Source organism: Lissotriton helveticus, chromosome 8, assembly GCF_964261635.1.
Source record: "Lissotriton helveticus chromosome 8, aLisHel1.1, whole genome shotgun sequence".
In the NCBI taxonomy this organism is placed as follows: Eukaryota; Metazoa; Chordata; class Amphibia; order Caudata; family Salamandridae; genus Lissotriton; species Lissotriton helveticus.
Window position 1 is genome coordinate 1495972487 of NC_136069.1, and position 18968 is coordinate 1495991454.

The 18968-nt window shown below is 43.8% G+C and overlaps 1 protein-coding gene across 1 annotated transcript in view; it reads right to left on the reverse strand.

Moving 5' to 3' along the window:
* The window catches only part of EED (embryonic ectoderm development), a 125331-nt gene that overhangs the window by 80215 nt on the left and 26148 nt on the right, over positions 1-18968 (reverse strand). Inside the window, exons 2-5 of the mRNA XM_078658443.1 lie at positions 17379-17531; positions 15749-15841; positions 13562-13627; positions 11935-12060 (exon numbers count right to left, since the gene is read on the reverse strand). Of these exons, the coding sequence (XP_078514569.1) occupies positions 11935-12060; positions 13562-13627; positions 15749-15841; positions 17379-17531 (438 nt within the window). The remainder of the gene's footprint in view (positions 1-11934; positions 12061-13561; positions 13628-15748; positions 15842-17378; positions 17532-18968) is intronic.

The window sequence follows — 18968 nt, forward strand, 5'->3', positions numbered from 1 at the left end:
AAAAAAAAAAGGTTATCTCTTTGACCTGGTCTAGATTTTGAAGAAGACTGCAAAAGATCAGGTGGGTAAAAAAAAAAATGCAAATCGGACTAGCATCACCGCCACCTCCCCTCCCCCCACACAAATCCTCAGGAGCAGAGGGCGATTTGCTTGGCATTGGAAGCCTCCTTCGTCCATGAAAGTAAGGTTGGTTCGAGTGTTCGTGGACAACACCACCGCCATGGACTGTGCCAGGAGGTCCTGCGCCTTTGGACCAGTCAGGATCTCTGAACGCCCGGGCAGACTAATGCATAGGGCGATGCCTTGGAGATCACAAATGGAGACTACACCAGTAGGTGGCGCATGGTCTCTTCTGAAAATAGGGAAAATTTGGCCACAGCCAAGAATGCACAACATCAGCTCTTCTGCACGTTGGAGTTTTGCAAAGCAGCTCACGCTCAGACGCATTCGTTTAGACTGGAATTCGGGACTCCTGTATGCCAATCTGCCGATACCGCTCCTGTCCAGGGTTCTCAAGACGATCATGACCAGCCCCAAGTCATCTTACTAGCTCCAGACCAGACCAGGCAAGGAGTATCTGTTCTCTGATCAGGCTGCTTCTTTGGAGACTTGCTGTCGCAGCGGCAAGGATGGGTCCTGCACCCAAATCTGCACATTATTCAACTTCATGCATGGAGATGGAGTAGCAAAAGTAGAACGCCTTTGATCTTCCTCCTGAGATTAGTGAGGTTATTTTGGCAGCCAAGCATCCTTAAAAAAAAAGACTGCAAACATCTACTGCAGGAACAAATTTGTAGCTTGGTGCTCCTCCTGGCACATTTACCCACTTTCGGCCCCCCTGTTGGAGGTTTTACAGTTTGTGCAGTCTTCATACCAGCAAGGCCTTGCCTTGGGCACAGTTAAAGGTTATCATTCAACTAAATTGATTTCTAGCAGTTGCCAGATCAACCCTCATTGTTTAAGTCACCAACTATGACATTTTCTTAAAGGTTTGCAACATCTGTTCCCTTCTACTCCCATCAGCATTCCCCAATAGGACCTTCAGTTCGTCCTAAAGTTTCTCATGGGCGCCCCATTCGAGAGCCTATATAGCTACTGCCGGTTGAGAATCTTAACCCTTAAGACAACCTTCTTGTGGAAATGACATCGACCAGAAGAGTGTGAGCTTAAAGCTTGGTTAATCCTCCCTAAACAAACTTTTACCCAAACCTGCTTCTTCGGACTAATGCATCTTTACTACTGGAGGTAGTGACCGATTTCAATGACGGCAAAAAGGTTAAGGTGCATTTTTTGCTCCATCTCATCCTTCCAAGAAAGAGGGACTCCGCCTGGATCCAAAAAGAGGTCTGTCCTTTTACAATGATCACACCAAAGATCACTGGATGGATAATCAATTTTAATCGGATTCACATGGGCAAAAAAGGCAAGATAATGCAGAAGATTACCAGCTCTCGATGGAGTTTACTCTGCATTAAAATCTGCTATGCACTAGTTAAGAAGCAGCCATCTCAGGGCCTGGCCAAGTCCATCAGGACCAAGGCCATTTCTACTGCTTTTGCGTGCGGGATCCGGTCCTGGACATCTTTCAAGTATGTGGGCATCTATCCACATGTCCACAAAGCACTATGGTTTGGACAGTCAGGTCTCTCTCTCTCGAGGGGCATTTAGCCCATTAGGTGCTCCTTGATTTCCTGGTATGAGCCAATTTACAAACTCCCGTCCGGGGAGGTATCGCTTGAGTAACTATTCTAAGGTAATGAATCTGCAGTTAGACATCTCTTTTAGAATAACAAAATACTTTTGGTAATGCCTTTTCTGGTAGAGACCAAAAGCAGATTATTCACCTACCTTCCCATCCTCCCTTTTATGCAAAGCGGGCTCTCCAAACCAAACATCCTGTTACATTCTGCACACTGGTCAAAAAATCCCTTCTGACGTGGCTCTGCGTTTTTGGCGCAGGAACACTCACGAAAGAAAGTAATGTCAGCATGTTGGGGTGACACCTGTAGAGGCACCTTGCACTTCACTTCGACACTGAGAGGATCAACACCACTTACTGGCAGACCGAGGTACTGCTCAATATTTTCCGGATCCAGGCTGGCAGCAGGGGAATATTCTATGGTGAGCAATCTGTGGTTAGATAGAGCCCATACCAGAAAGGAATATGCTACTTACCAGTATGCATCTGTTCTTGGCATGTAGAGCTGAAGAGTTGTACATTTAGCAATAGATCGCCACCAGGTGTTGGGCTCGGATGATTGCAGGTTGTTGTCTTCTTGGAAGAAGTCTTTGTAGTCACGAGATAGGTGACTCCTCCCTTGGACAATAATGCGCATGGTCATCGACTCCATCCTCAGATTGTTTTTCGCCATGATGGGAAATGGAGTTAGTAGAAGTAAAGAGAAAGGATGTCCATGCATGTGCATCTCTTTAAGATGAGTACTGGAACGGATACAAGTCCCGGGGAGGCGGGAGGGCATGTACAACTCTGCAGCTCTACATGCCAAGAACAGATGCATACTGGTAAGTAGCATATTCCGTTCGAGGCATATGAGCTGCAGATTGTACATTTAGCAACGATTGTGCAGCAGTGTCTCCCTTAGCGGTGGTCGCTTGTATCCGTTGCAGCATACTGAAATAGTGTTTTAAGGACAGCTTGGCCTACTGCAGCTTGCTGCTTGGCTTGCACGTCAACACAATAGTGTTTAGTGAAGGTGTGTATGGTAGACCATGTTGCTGCCTTACATATGTACTCTAGTGGTATGTTTCCTAAGAAAGCTGTAGAGGCTCCTAGTTTGCGAGTGGAGTGCGCTCTAGGAGGAACTGTTAGTGTACGTTTTGCTTTTTGATAGCATGTTTGAATACACTTTACAATCCATCTGGCAATTCCTCCTTTAGATATGGGATTGCCTTTGTGTGGGGAACAGAAAGATACAAATAGTTGTTTTGTCTTTCTGAAGGATTTAGTCCCGTCTGTGTAGTATAAAAGAGCTCTTCTAACATCTAGGGTGTGTAGAGCCCTTTCTGCAACAGAGTCTGTTTTTTGGAAAAACACTGATAACTCTACTGATTGGTTAAGGTGAAAATGAGTAATCACCTTTGGCAGGAATTTTGGATTAGGTCTAAGAACCACTTTGTTAGGGTGTATCTGAAAAAATGGTTCTTCTATTGTGAATGCTTGTATTTCACTAACTCTTCTGAGAGAGGTGATGGCAACAAGGAATGCAGTTTTCCATGTTAGGAATTGCAATTCCCACTTGTGTAAAGGCTCAAACGGGGGTCCCATGAGTCTTGTAAGTACAATGTTCAGGTTCCATACTGGTGCAGGTGGTAACCTAGGTGGGATTATTCAGTTTAATCCTTCCATAAATGCTTTTATCGGAGGTACTCTAAAGAGAGATAGGTGCTGTCTATTTTGTAAATAGGCTGCAATTGCTGCTAGATGCAGTCGTATGGAAGAATAAGCCAAGTTGGACCTTTGTAGGTGTAGAAGGTAACAAATAATATTTTGGATGGAAACATCCAGTGGATCAATATTATTGTTGTTACAATATATTGCAAATCTTTTCCACTTAGCAGCATAACATGCTCTAGTGGTGGGTCTTCTAGCTTCTTTAATTATGTTCATACATTCTGGTGGTAAATTTAAGTAGCCAAACTCTAAGACCTCAGGAGCCAGATCGCTAAATTCAGCTGGCTTGGTTCTGGGTGCATTATTTCTCCATGGTTCTGTGTTAACAGGGATGGCGTGAGCCGTAATTTCTGATGTGGAACCAGTGAGAGATCTAGTAGTGTGGTGAACCACGGCTGGCGTGCCCATGTGGGGGCCACTAGTATCAGTTTGAGGGACTGTTGTCTGAGCTTGCGTACTACTAGTGGAATGAGTGGGAGAGGCGGAAAAGCGTACGCAAATCTGCCTGACCAATTCATCCATATTGCATTCCCCTCCTACCGCGGGTGTGGACACCTGGCGGCGAAGGTTGGGCATTTTGTGTTTTCATGGGTGGCAAACCGATCTATGTGTGGGTGCCCCCACATTTGGAAGAATGGTTGTAGAACTTGTGGGTGCAGCTTCCATTCGTGAATCTGTTGTGATTGACGACTCAACAGGTCTGCTATCTGATTGTGAATTCCTGGAAGGTGTTCTACAGGCAGGTGTATGTTTTGAGGGATGGCCCATCTCCAAATGTTCTGTGCAAGCTGGGACAGTTGCAGAGAGTGTGCCCCCACCCTGTTTTTGTATGTAATACATAGCTCTCATATTGTCCATCCGGATTAGAACAGCTTTGTTTTGTACTTGTAGTTGAAAAGTTTTGAGTGCTAGGTAAATCGCTAGCAGCTCTAAATGATGGATGTGGAGCAGTTTCTGATGGCTGTTCCGTTGGCCTTGAGTGGTATAGTGCAGGAGATGGGCTCCCCATCCTGTGAGGGAGGCATTTGTTGTGAGCACTATTTGTGGAACAGGTTCTAGGAACGGCCGTCCCTTTGTCAAGTTTTTGGTGTTCCACCATTGCAGAGAGCGATATGTACGGCTGTCCACCAACACCAGGTCCGTGAGCTGACCTTGAGCCTGATTCCACTGTTGTGCTAGACATTCTTGTAGTGGGTGCATTTGAAGTCTTGCATGAGGAACTATGAAGATGCAAGATGCCATCATGCCTATTATTTTCATGAACACTCTTGTCTGAAGAGTGTTGGCATTGAAAAAGGGAGACCAAGCTCTGAATGCTTTGAATCCTGGCTTGACTGGGATAGGCTAGAGCTAATGATGTGTCTATGGTAGCTCCTAGATATTGGTGAACGTGCGAAGGCTCTAGGTGCGACTTGGTGTAGTTTATCGTAAACCCTAAGTCGTGCAATGTTTGAATAGTTTGTGTTGTGTGTTGTACACACTGGTTGAACGATCTTGCTTTTATGAGCCAGTCGTCGAGGTAAGGGAAGACATGTATTTGTTGTCTCCTGAGATGTGCTGCTACTACTGCTAAGCACTTTGTAAACACTCGCGATGCTGTTGTGACCCCGAATGGAAGGACTTTGAACTGATAGTGTTGTCCTTGTATGACAAATCTTAGAGATACTTCCTGTGCGCAGGATGTATAGGAATATGAAAATAGGCGTCCTTTATGTCTTGTGTTGTGCGAAAGTCTCCCTGTTGTAGTAATGGGAGTACTTGTTGTAAAGTGATCATGTGAAAATGATCTGATTGAATGTAGTGGTTTAAGGGCCTGAGGTCGAGGATCAGTCTTAATGTCCCGTCCTTTTTGGGTATTAGGAAATACAGGGAGTAGACTCCTGTTCCTTGTTCCTGTAAAGGGACCTCTTGAATAGCATCTTTCTGTAGAAGTGCTAGACCTTCTTGTTGAAGCAGTTTTATGTGTTCTGTGGACATTGGACGCTGCTTGGGTGGTATGTTTGGAGGGGTTGCTGTGAGTTTTGGCAGTAGCCATGTTGGTTAAATTGCCTTACCCACCTGTCTGTTATGATGGGAGTTCCAGACAGGTAGGAACTGTGATACTCTGCCCCCTACTGGTGTGGAATGTTGTAGGGGAGGCAGAGGGAAGTCACTGTTTGGGAGTGGAAGAGGAGCGGTTGTTGTTCTTACCTCTACCTCTTCCCTTATTGTTGTTGCCTCTGTACCCTCCTCTATAGTAACCTTTATTAGAAGGAGTTTGTGTGTGTGTCTTAAAAGATGAGGTGTTATCTGCGCCGGTCTGTTTGGAGCCAGCTCTATAAGAGGAGCGACGAAAGGAACCTCTAGTCTGGGTAGATTGTAATGCACCCATAGACTTAGCAGTGTCGGTGTCCTTTTTCATTTTTTCTAGTGTATTATCTACCTCTGGCCCGACCAACTGGTTCTGATTGAAGGGCTGGTTGAGGATGGTAGTTTGCACATCTGGTTTAAAACCGGAAATGCGTAGCCATGCATTACGTCTGAGGATAACACTGGTGTTAACTGCCCTAGATGCTGTGTCAGCTACATCTAGTGCGCATTTAATGGAGGCATTTGAGATTAGTTTACCTTCCTATAAGAGCTCAGCTGCGTGATCTTTGTATTGTTCTGGCAGATGGTCCATTAACTTTTCTAGTTGGTCGTAGTGAGCCCTATTGTAGCGTGAGAGTAAGGCTTGTGTGTTTGCTATGCGCCATATGTTTGTTGCTTGTGCAGCAATCCGTTTCCCTGACGTATCAATGATTTTTGATTCCTTGTCAGGGGGGGTGTTTGTCCCCAGAAGTCTGGGAATTTGCTCTTTTGCGTGCATTTGACACTACTAAAGAGTCCAATGGTAGGTGTCCCTTAATGTAGATAGGATCAGATGGTGCTGGCCTATACTTTCTCTATTCTTGGGTTTAGTACCCTACACCTTACTGGGTCTTTAAAAATATCGGGGGCATGTTTAATGGCCCCCTTGATCATAGGTAGTATTTGAGTAGCTCTTTGTGACTGCTCAAATGTGTCTAATAGAAAATCCTCTTAAATGGCGTCAGAATGCGTTGGAACTCCGTGGTACAATGCAGCTCTGTTTAGTAGGTGATTGAACCCAATACTATCCTCTGGAGGGGAAGGTTTTGTTGGGTAATACTGAGGATCAGGTATGTCTGGTGCATTATTTGGTTGGAAATTATATGCATCAACCTCCTTGGTATAATCTGGGTTGATATCTTCATCCTCATCTAAGGGATATGTATGTGTATCTGGTACATCACCCCCCCCACCTAAATCATACTCTTCATCAGTGTGATGTGATGATGCAGGAGAAGTTATAGGCTCAATATATGGAGTGAGAGGAGAAGAAGGTAAAGGAGAGGAAGGGTGCATTGGAGATGTTGCACAATCCTTTTTGGCAGGAACCACAGTTGGAAGTGGTGTGTCTGCTGGTCTCTTTTTGTGTGGAATTGCTTCCACATGTCCTGTTTTTGGATTGATATAGACCTTTTTAGGTCTCGCCTGTCGATGCGCATGCGCATCGAGCTTGCGAGACTATTGGGGCTTAACCACTCTTTAACTAACTTGCAAGGAATCGTGGCGATTCCTTGCAGTGCCCGTGACTTTTAAGCTCAATGCGCATGTGCATTGAGCTTAAAAGCTCGTGCACATCAGTTCCCTCAGCCGGCTGCTTTAACACCCTCTCCCCGCTCCGCCCCCTCCCCTGCCCGCCGTGTCTCATTTCTCCTCCCCCCTCCCCTTCTCTCCCTCCGTCTTGTTTAATCCCTCCGTCTTGTTTAATGTAGCGTTCTTCCATATCCGCTTTTATCGCATTCATACACCATCCGCTACTCTATACACGAGCGCTTGCACTCTCAGTGTATGTCGGGATGAAGGCACATGTCACACACGGTGGCCGGTGAATTGCTTTGCCGACTTCCTTCGTCGTAAAGGGTACTTGTCCTCATCGCAGGGTTATGGTCATTATTTTCGGTCCCCATCACATTATTTCTCAGCGTGTGCTCTGCCTCAGGACGGCATTTCTCCTCCCCTCGGTCAAGCAGATAGCCGCAATAACACCCTCCCTGCTCAGCTTTCTTCTCAATTTCTCCCCGTCTCCACTTCCCAATAGGAGCCCTTCCTCTCCCCACTTCGTATGCTAGCCTTCACTCTAGCAATGGCAGTGCTTTCACTTGTTACAAAATCAACCACTTTAATGGTAGTCAGTGGACTAATTCAATTCCGAATATTTGTTTCGAAATCTAAACTTTGAGAAAGCCATACGTGATTACACAAAATGCAGATCTTTCATTTTGTGCTTTATTTTATTGCATAATGCATCCCGGTGTCAATTCTGGCGAAAGAACACATTTTGCACAAAAAAGATGAAAAAATAAATTTGGTGCGAACAGCTGCTTGCGTTCTGTTTGTTCATGTTGTTCCTGTGATATAATTTTGTAGCGAACTGCTGCATAATTACTCAACATGGTATAGTTTTACAATTTTTTCCAAATTACACCGGCGTAATTTTACTTTTGCTCAGCCCCTGGTCTTTTTAGAGCAAGTACATAGAGACGCAAAAGTGAACTCCGCTGACTTTAAAGCATCCTGCTTCAAATGCTTGAGACTGCTCTAATCGCCTGGAGTTTTATATTCCCATAGCTGCCGCTTGATTTAACGACACCTGGAATAGCGCCGTAAACAGCACTCGTAGTGTAGTGGAAATGCTGAATTGATGTCGGCGTAAAAGCAGTTTTTGACTTTAGGTTACTTGATGAAAAGAAGACATTGAAGAATTATAAGAATATGTGACTTTTTTGGGGACCTTTTATATAGCGTGAAACTGACTCGAAGGTATTGGGGCGCTTTACCTGAGCACCAGTTACATTACAGAAAGACGAGTTTATTTTTTTTCTCTCTCCGGAGATTGAGTGATTTGCCCATAATCACAGCTTGTTGAGCCAACGCCGCTCCCCCCGCCCCCTGCTTCACACGTCTCACGGCCAGCAGGCCGTCTCGTATTTCTCCTCCCTCCCTCGCCTCCCTCCCTCATCACTGACGACGCGAAAGATTTACCTCCATAAATCTTAGCTTGGTCGGGTCCGTTTTATTTTTTGCTTTATTTGTTCTTTGCCATTCTTGTTATTGTGTTCAGGTCCTCCGAAAACCCTCATCTCCTTCCTCTCAGCTGTCAGAAAACAGTGGTCAACGCACTTAGTTTATCACGTGGCCTGGACTATGGCAACTCTTTACTTGGGTGCTCTTCCTTATGTTGTAAAACAGTTTCAAATTGCGCAGAGCACAACAGCCTTTCTGCTTAAACTTCCTTGTTATTCTCCAGCATCTGCACGTCTTTTCTTGCTTACATTGGCTTCCGCTTTAGCTGCTGTTTGTATTTAAAGGCCTCTGATTCTCTCATCGAGCTTTCTATGGCACTAGACCGAATTACATTCCAGACAAACTTCAGATCTACTCTTCTGTGTGCATTATTACGCTTACCTGCTCAGAATTTTCATCTATTCCTTGAAATTCTCAGGACTAGACTAAGAGGTCGTGACTTATTCTTCTTGGACCCCCAAATTATGGAATGAACTCCCTTCTGTTCTTCACGAGGAAAGTAGTTTATCAGTGTTCTGATGCAACCTGAAAGCCCATCTGTTTCCATAGGGCAGCTAACTATGATTTCTGTTCTCTCTTCTCCATTTTTGTTTTCACATTAAACTACTGAAAATATATTATTGCAGTTTCCTTTGCAAATATGCGAACAAACTCCCCGACCCTACTTATTTCTCCCACTCCCGCTTGCTACCCTGCTCCCCCTCCCCCGCCCCAGACTACCATTTGTCGCATTTAGACTACCTTCTCCCCCACCCGACTTGAAAGGCAGCCTCACACACCAACATTTGTCTCTCACACCACAGACTCCTGCTCCCCCGCCCACCCAGCAATGCCGAGAGCTATTCCCTCCCACTTGTTTTTTTACCCGCTCCGCCCCCTCCCCTGCCCGCCGTGTCGCATTTCTTTTCTCCTCTTTGCTCCTCCAGCAGTTCTGTCACCTTTCCTTCTCTCCTCCCTTGTCCACCTTTTCATTGTTTTTGCCCACCTCTCCTCCAGTTGAACTCTGTCACTAGTTCCTTTCAGCCCCTTCTCATTCCAGTGTTTTCGGGTCCCATCTCATGCTTGTTATAAAGGGGATGCCAAAATGCGGACACTCCTCAACCCTCTGCTTCACATGAGACTCTGCGGCTCTCCTGGGACAATAAACCACTCCAGAACAAACATGGAGTTGTCATACGCGGCCATCTATCTCAATTAAAGGCCACATAGCTTCTCTAACCTCTAGGAAAATCTAGCCCTGCTACTTAATTTTGGTGCGGGATTACTGTGTAAAGAAGGTTTGCATAACGTCTCATCTGACTAACTAGTGCTTTAGTTTAGCATTGTATGTGTTTTCATAGGCTTTTGTGTATGTCCTTTAATGCATGTGCATGCTTGTCTTTTTCTGTTCAGTTCCCGTGTCAGTGTGTGCTTACCTGGATTTCCGTTTGTCTAATTTATGTGGCCTTTGTCAACGAGGCAATCCGCTACTCTGTCCAACGTTTATGAAGACGAGACACTCAACCACGCAGCGCCACTCACCCACGCAACGCCACTCACCCACGCAACGCCACTCACCCACGCAACGCCACTCACCCACGCAACGCCACTCACCCACGCAACGCCACTCACCCACGCAACGCCACTCACCCACGCAACGCCACTCATCCACGCAACGCCACTCATCCACGCAACGCCACTCATCCACGCAACGCCACTCATCCACGCAACGCCACTCATCCACGCAACGCCACTCATCCACGCAACGCCACTCATCCATTTGCAAAACGAAAAATGTTAAACTCTTCTATTGCGAGACCTATTGCATTTTCAATGCTTGTTCTGCTACGGATCTGGTCTAAATAGTTCTTCCTCTTGTATAATCCTCTTCGGCGCCGATTTCTTTGGTGTCGATAGTGGTTCTTTCGTGTTTTTTGCCTTAGGAGGAGTTATTGAGTCCTGTGGCAATTTCTTCGGTGCCGAAGGTTCTTTAGGCTTGTATGTATCAGGCCTTGTGGTCTTTGGTACAGTTATCGAAGATTTCGGCGTGGAGACCGGTTTTGTTGGTCCTGTTGCGCCTGAGTCTATCTTCCTGTCTTTGTTTTTGGAGCCGGATGGTTTCGGAGTCGAAGCTTTCGGTTCCGGTACTGGTTCTGGTTTCGGCACCGATGCCTGTTTAGGTTTGGGTGCCGAAGAGTCTTTGGGTGCCGAAGGGTGTGTTAGCTTCGGTGCCTAAGAGTCCTTCGGTGTGGAAGGATGTTTCGGTGCCAATGGAGGAGGTGGAATTGGCATATGTTGTTTTTTCGGTGCCGAGGCACCGGAAGGCGTAGTCTTTTTCCTCGGAGCCGAGCCAGAAGGCGGGGCGTTAGAGGGTAGATTTCGGTCTCGACTGGGCCCCATGGGCGGAGTGCTGACCGTTGCCTTTTGTTTGGGCAGTGTCTGTGGTGCAGGGGCAGAGGTACTCACTGGTTGTCGAGATGGAATCGAGTCGTCCGAGTCCTCTGCTCCAGATATGATCTGGAGATCAGGCGAGTCTTCCTCGGCAATGAGTGGAGCCTCGTCCCCAGAGAAGTCCTGTTTGACGATCTCCTCCTCTAAGATGGCCTCCGGTGCTGGCGCTGATCTCATCTCGTGTTGACGGCCCTCTGATCCCGTATGGTCTTTTTCGATTCGAAGGAGGCACAGGCTGTGCAGGTCGACTCGTCGTGTTCTGGCGAGAGACAGAGGTTGCAAACCTCGTGATGGTCGCTATGAGGGAATTTTGCTCGACATACCGGGCATCTCTTGAATGGAGTTCTTTCCATGAGGCGTAGGCCGTACGGCGCCGATGGGCCCAACGGCCCGCGACGATGCACCGGGATGTAGCTGGTGATGTCGAAAAGTGTCTTCGATGTCGAAAGTTGTTTGTCTAAAGTTTTACGCTTTGAAAATGCCGAAAAAGTCTTTTCTAGCCGGAGCGGAAAACTTTCATCCGAACCCAGTGGCGGAAAAAAAACAATCTGAGGGAGTCGATGACCATGCGCAGTATTGTCCAAGGGAGGAGTCACCTATCTCGTGACTACAAAGACTTCTTCCAAGAAGACAACAACCTGCAATCATCCGAGCCCAACACCAGGTGGCGATCTATTGCTAAATGTACAATCTGCAGCTCATATGCCTCGAACAAGTATAACCAAAAGTAACTAACTTGTTCATATAACTTGCATCTTAGGCCATTACCTCATTAAAAAACAATCTGGCACAATGGGCATGCACGTACATGCACAGATATTAGGCACTCCAAATATAAATGCATAAAAATAATAAACCAGACATTGCTTTCCACTCAATATATATTTAATGCACCAATGCCACAAACATCTAGTTCTGCGTAAGCTAGGATACCCTTGTGGCATACCGTAGCAGTTGCTTACCTTTATACACTGCATAGTGATAGGATTTATTATCCTAATGATGCCCCTTGACCCAGCCACAGCAAGGAGCGGGTGACTGGTGTTACTGTCATATGTCCAGGCACAGGTGTAGAAGTTTTCATCTGCCTGTAGAGACGCATAGTTAAGGGCATAACACAAATATATTCATTTAATCACGGAGGGGCTTTCTTTCCTGTGTTTAATTTCTCTAAAACACCTTCCTCGTCCATCACCTGTCCAGCGAGTTACTGCTCACATTTAGGCGGTTGCAAACAGCTGTTAAAGCACCCTCTGCATGGCATGAACTTCATGGAAGCAAACCAGATCGAATAACAGGATGCTTGCAGTTGACCTAGAGCGCTTATCACACGGCTACCTCGCACCAGAACACAAACCAAAAAATCCCCAATGCCTTTCCCTACACTCTCCCAAATATTCTGTTTGGGTCAAGTGTCACTGCCTAATCTTGAGATATGTGGCAGCAGCCTTTAAGTTAATGCATAGCTTTTGCAGTCATTAACTGGAGAAGAGTATGTAATACAAAATTGATGGTGGGTAGCAGATCCCTACTGGCAAGTGCCTAGTTGATTTTCCTAATCCCCGAAAATACAACTCTCCACCAAATTGTATCTTTATGTGCCCTTTCGCAGAATTTTACAAGATAATATAAACAGGAAACACCAGTTAGTGTGACCAAATCAATTGACAATGTTATCTGTGGGGCAGTAAACTAACAAAAGGTGTCACCCATGTCATATTACTACTGAAAAATGCTTCAGAGAAGGTTGGAAACAATTTAGTCATGCAATAAATGCAGAATTTAGGATGTAGCACAATTCTCTGAAAGGGTATTTTCATGGCAAGTGAATGAAAGCAATCCACATGTCAAAGAATAAACCAAATTATTCCAATAGGAACATTAAAAAATAAAGATAAGTACAAAATCATGGAGAATTTCTTTATCCTAAAATTGTTGAGATAAATTGAAAAAGTACATTAAAACCACAAATCTGACCAATTGATCCTAGGTCTTCAGTGACCCAGAAGTAAGTTTCAACATACTATAAACAAGGGCCACGTAAACCTACGGTCGCCAATTAAACACAAGCATGCTGAAGATGTATAGTTCATAAAATATTGCAGTGTCTGTAATCGTTCAATTCAATAAAGTAATATGGTAGAAATTGGCTAAAAGATGTACTGCCTACGGGAGTTCATGGAAATTACACAAATAATCGTGTGGTTTACACAGCAACTTATAGCAACAAAAGTAGCCGGATTGCCAAAAGAGGAGAAGCTGCGCGAACCAGCTGGGGAATAAATTAACAAAATTAAACAGCGAAAATACTGTAAATCGATAGCATGAAGTATCACTTTATTGCTACCGTCTGCAGAGAATTTGCTTACCACTAGGGATTTTCAGGTCTTAACCCACACTGGTTTTATTAGACTAACAATAGGTATATAATAACAGTACATATATGTCAATTTAAAAAAAAAAAAACCAGTTATGTTACCATTTGATCAGAGCAACTGATTGGAACATTTAAATATTTCACTTCCCCTTAAGCATTTATTAACCTCTTGCTTCAAATTCCCTCTACAGACACTTTGAAAAAAAGGATACGTCAGCGTCCACATATGACTGTAGCAGGCGAATATCTCCCTGTGAATGGCACTCATACAACGTAACCTAGAAGAAAAAAACATTTGCTTCACATGGCAATTCTCATTCTTCTTTAGCAGTGTGCATTTGCAACACCCTTCCCTTACACTGCCAGCATATAGCAGAATGGTTTTCACACACTCACTGCATACACAAAATACATACCAGCACACAACATTAAAGTCCGCAGCAACTAGGAGCCAATGCAATATGCAGATAAGTTAAAACTTTGTGTAACAAGACCTACCACCGAAAACACAGTGGGTTGCTCTTTATAGCAATGCTTTAATGTTATGGTTAGTAAGATTCACAAAACATCTTACATCTGTTAAAGGTAGAATATTTGCCTTAATTTAAACTATTTTGAAATTGTGCAGAATGTAGACAAGTTATACTTTTTGTACAAGTCGTACTTTAAGGTGCTTCAACAGCCCTAGGAGCGTAACATTTGGTTTCCAAGAGCTGCATAAGTGCTAGGTCAGCCACTGCGACATTTTTCTGTTTCAAATCAGGGATTAGGCACAATAGAAGAGATGCAAATTAAACTGTTGCAGGAGATTGTACCGGACAAGTACAAGCTCAGGAATGCATCTTAGTACTGGTTACTGAGGTATGCTTTGAGCATCAGAGACAGGAGTCTATGAAGAGTTCTGGACATAGCCAATGGACATCCAGTGTTGGCATGGTACTGAGACAAGAGCATGGGCCGGGAGATTGAAAAGGCATTATTTTATCCACCAGGGTTATACATTATTGTTGGAGACTGACCGAGAACCTGCTCTTATTACAACTTGCTCATGGTTATGGTGTTAAGTGACTTGGCTGTGAGGAAAGGGGGGGGAGCAGGGCTAATTTAATGGAGGTTTAAAAAGTGAAATGTATCTATAGTGGTGAAATAAGGTTAGTACTTGCGCTGTATTTTGTTACTGAAATTATTCTCATATTTCTGGCATTGTGTGATGTGGAAAGCATGTCAGCATGCAAAATGAAGAGCTCAAGCAGAACAGAGACGGGATTTAAGGAGAACGTAGTAAAAGAGAATTCCAATATCAGCTTAAACCTGGAAAAAGATTAATTGACAGATGAGGTAGAGTAAATATTGAAAAGCAGGACTCAGGACCGGAGTAAAGGGTGCAAGTGGAGAGTGGGATTAGCACCACAATACATAGGAGTAGTCCACGAGTTAGGTCTGAAACACTTCAGTTCAGAGCAAGCAGTGCCCATAGCAGTGTGTGTGATTAGTAGGGGATTCGCTGTTGAATACTGCAGACATTGAAGAGTACAATAGTGGAAGCAGTGAATGAGGCGAGAAGGTGATGAACCTAATTAACAATCACAGCAGTTCCGTGATATTTTATTGAGGGATACTATTTAATTGTTGATCAATATGGGACAACACAGAAACTATACAGTAGAGTCTGAAAACAAGGACACTTCCACCAATAGAATTATGGGAAAGTTCTTCCATAGTAAAGGGAAGCAAGAGAAGCTCCTTACAAGTCTAGGTATCCAGTTTCTTCCCTAAGACACAGTCAACTAATTTCTGCATGTGCCAAAAACACGAATACTAAAATGGCAAAGCACAACAACTACAAGTTGAGCCTTACTTATCTCACGTATTTACATTAATTATGTTGTAGAATGGGATGGCATCTTTATAGCACAGTGCATAATCAGGATGATAAAATGGCACCAGTTTTCAGTGATCTCTCCACCCCCCCACCCAAAAAAGTTGCGTTAGCAGCAGTTTCGGTTGTGATGACTGTTACAAACTTAATGGACAACATTCTAAAAATGAATGACCACACTACCACATTGTGTTTTAACCATATCCTTTGAAAATACTCTCCCAATTGTTCTAACAGACTCCCCAAGAACGTTGATGGCCAGCACCCACACTCTGAAAATTGTTTCATCACCACTGACAACTTCCTTATTTCTGCAGCCAGCTGGGGGAAAACGTTGATGCTATTAATTTAGCTCAAACCTCTAGGTGATAATAAAAGCGATAAACTCACCTATGGCAAGATTTGGACTAGTGACAGAGCATTAACAGCAGAGTGAAGGCTTTTTTATGCTGCACTGCTAGCCAAGTTCCTTCCCGACGCAAGCATTGAGTAACACTTCAAACTTCTGGGGTAAACTCACCCTGTTACTGCCTACAGTAGCAAACACAAGTGGGTCTCCTTCCTTGCTGTGCCAGTTAAACTGCACTCCAAATAAAGGCTGCCCATGGTCCTCCTGAAGAATAAACAAGAAAAAAACTAGAGTACCACACACATTTCACAGATTGATGCAGTGCATTTTACTTGTACATAGTATTTTTCGTAGGCTGGCTTCGTTAAGCAGAACTATATGTAGACCTCTGTGTCAGAGGTCCCATGTTGTTAATCTTGGTAGGGTTGATGGCTGCCAAACAAAAGCATCACTTTCGGGTAAACACACAAGCAGTCTGAAACACTGCTCCTCACAATGGATACTAATGTTGGAGATTACTTCCATTCCACAAGCTGAAAAGCAGACCATTGCAGTGGGATTAAAAGCATCTTTGGCACTCACCATGGTCCGAGCACTAACTGCACAACTTCACAGTATCCCCAACAGCCTTGACATTATATATGCAGTGTCTCAATACTAAATGTTCTTAAACACAAAAATACATTCTTGTAGCAAAAATGCCAACAGTTTCACTTTCAAACCTTATTCTTTTGCTTAATCTAAATGTCTTTCCACTTTTGCTTGTTAAAAAAAAAAGATACTTTAAACATATCACACAGTATAGTATGGGAAAGTTCCTCTGTGCAAACCTCTCCTAATGTACACAGCCTCCCGAACAGACCACTCGTTCCAGGTCGGGGTTAATATTTATGCAAACAAGAACATGTATTTTTAAGGTAGGCATTTTGCATTCTGGTAGTCAACACATCCTTATAACGTAATAAAACAACTGCATTTAAAGGTAAAGACTTTCTTAACCCCTATGTTTTTCGGTATTTAGTTCAAAATGGTGTATCATTCAATGAACTGCTACATAGCTGCTTCCTGTTATTTCAAAACCTTCACTAAATATAACAGGGGCAATAGCCTACAAAATGCCCACACGTTCTGAGCAGGACACAACGACAGTAGGATTTCCAATGCTACAGTACCATTTCAAACTTACTTTTAATCCCTCCGGTGCAAAGCTGCATGTGCTTTTCAGATGGAAAGGATGTGTCCATCATGTCCTAGCACCCACCCATGAGGGAAGAGTTAGCATTCCCCGTATCTGCCCCCCCCCCACCCACCCACACAACATGTCCACACCAGGGCTGGCAGGGGAAGCACTTCCACTGCCACCCTAGGCCCTGCCCTGGCGAGAGCATGACCGAGTACACAACACTGGGCCACCAGGATTTTTTTTCCTGGTGGAAAGAGCGGCCCCTTGGTAAAGTATTGCTACCCCAGCTTAGCATGTCTTTGTATTCCCCGAACTCCCCCAGGTAAGAGTCAGAGGACTTTTATTGTCTTAACTTATTGCAGGTCAATGGTTGTAGTGTGATTTTCTTTTACTTTACAAGATGATTTGCGGTTGTGTGTTTGTGATTTGCTTTTGTTTAATCTAGCAATAATATTTACTTACTAATCTAACATTAAATAAACAGTGAAGAATTGCAAAGGAAATGGATTCCTCTCCCCTCTAGCAGCTTCAAATACATAGCTGTGGAATATGTTTGGATTGGCTACCATTCAGGAACATTGTACATTATCTCACCTCACACACAGCATGCACACATACCTTAAGGCTGTTTACGCATCTGAAGGAATATTTACATTTCTTGGACTTCCATTTCCCCTTACCCCAACTCTTCCTGCCAGGTGCATTGGGGGTGTTGGTTGGGGTATCAGGTCGTTCAGTATTCGTGCCACTTTCTATGCTCAGAGCATCATCCTATGAAAAAATAAGACATGAAGTTTAATACTTGACAAATGTCTCAAACTCTTTACTACCAGTTTAATGAGAGAGTGGAGAATGAAATATTACATAGCAAAAACTTCAAGAGAAAGATGAGAAAGAAAACTAATAGACTAGCTACAATGCAACCAGAGAGAAGTTAGAGGGCACTGAGACCAACCAAAGACTTGACATTTGAAGAGAGGGTATCAAACACAAAACCACCTATATCTAGGAAAAGTGTGGGACGCACTTAGCTGAAGCAACATAACATCCAATAATTAACAATGGGAAACATTTGCAATAAATGCCATGCTGTAAGGCACCTTTTGACGTCTGAGGATCCCTACTAAATTACTACAAGAAGCCATTTCTCTTGACGGCATTCTGAAATCATACATTTTTATGTTTCACGCATCACTTTCTTCTTTGCACCCTCTTAACTCTCTCCAGCACATATTTCCTGGCATCTCACTCACTTCCCCACTCACACAGAACACATCCATTCAACAGTAAACATTTCGACCCTGTCCATATTTCGGCATCTTTGTATCTCCTTCACACCATTTCACATGAACGAATGTGCTGTGGACCCCTGGTGGTCTGCAGCCCACAGGTTAAGAATCAGTGCTCTAAAGTATGAGCCAACCTCTAAAACTTCAGAAGCAATCATTTGGCGGTTAAAGCAATACAGCAGTAGCAGTGGAAGTCAGACCGCAAACAAAAGGCCACATGAAACAATGCACACAGTGTTCGGTTGACAAATCAATTTCTACTGAGAGGCTACTAACAAGCTTTGTGAAGGATTCCTTTAATTGACTAACTTTTCTCTGGTTGCTAGCTTTTGAAACATATAACATCAAGCAGCCACTTTTCGAGCAAATAGTTATCTTAAGTGTCCAACAAAGGACGAATGAGGTGCTCAAAGTAAGTAACCTAAAATACAAATTATCTTAATGCACTAATGCATTGGTTTACTCTTTTTTAAAAAAAAGTTCAATCTGACAACTGCAGCTCTTACACTACTTGAGGATGCAAAAAAGAAGTACCTGTTCTATATAGGCGAACTATTTGTTTGACCCTAACAAAAAACGCAACTTGAACCAGCACCTTCACATCACATCTGACAATCATGTTTGCATACTACATGTGAATATATACTGAGCAACTTGTGTTCTCAACAGGAAATTGCGGGGAGATGGAAAAGTTCCAGAAGAGCATAGGATAGGAGTTACAAAGGAAAAAGATTCTTGCTAATGTTAAGGAAGCCATCTATAAAAAAATGTTTTTTAAAAAGGACTACGAATCACATTAGCATTTTCAAGATATTCACATTGAGATAAAAAATCGTTTTACAACAAACTTGGAAGAACCAGAAAAAGAGGGGTGCAAGTAAATATTTAAGAGATCTGTAGCACAACCTGCTTATACCAA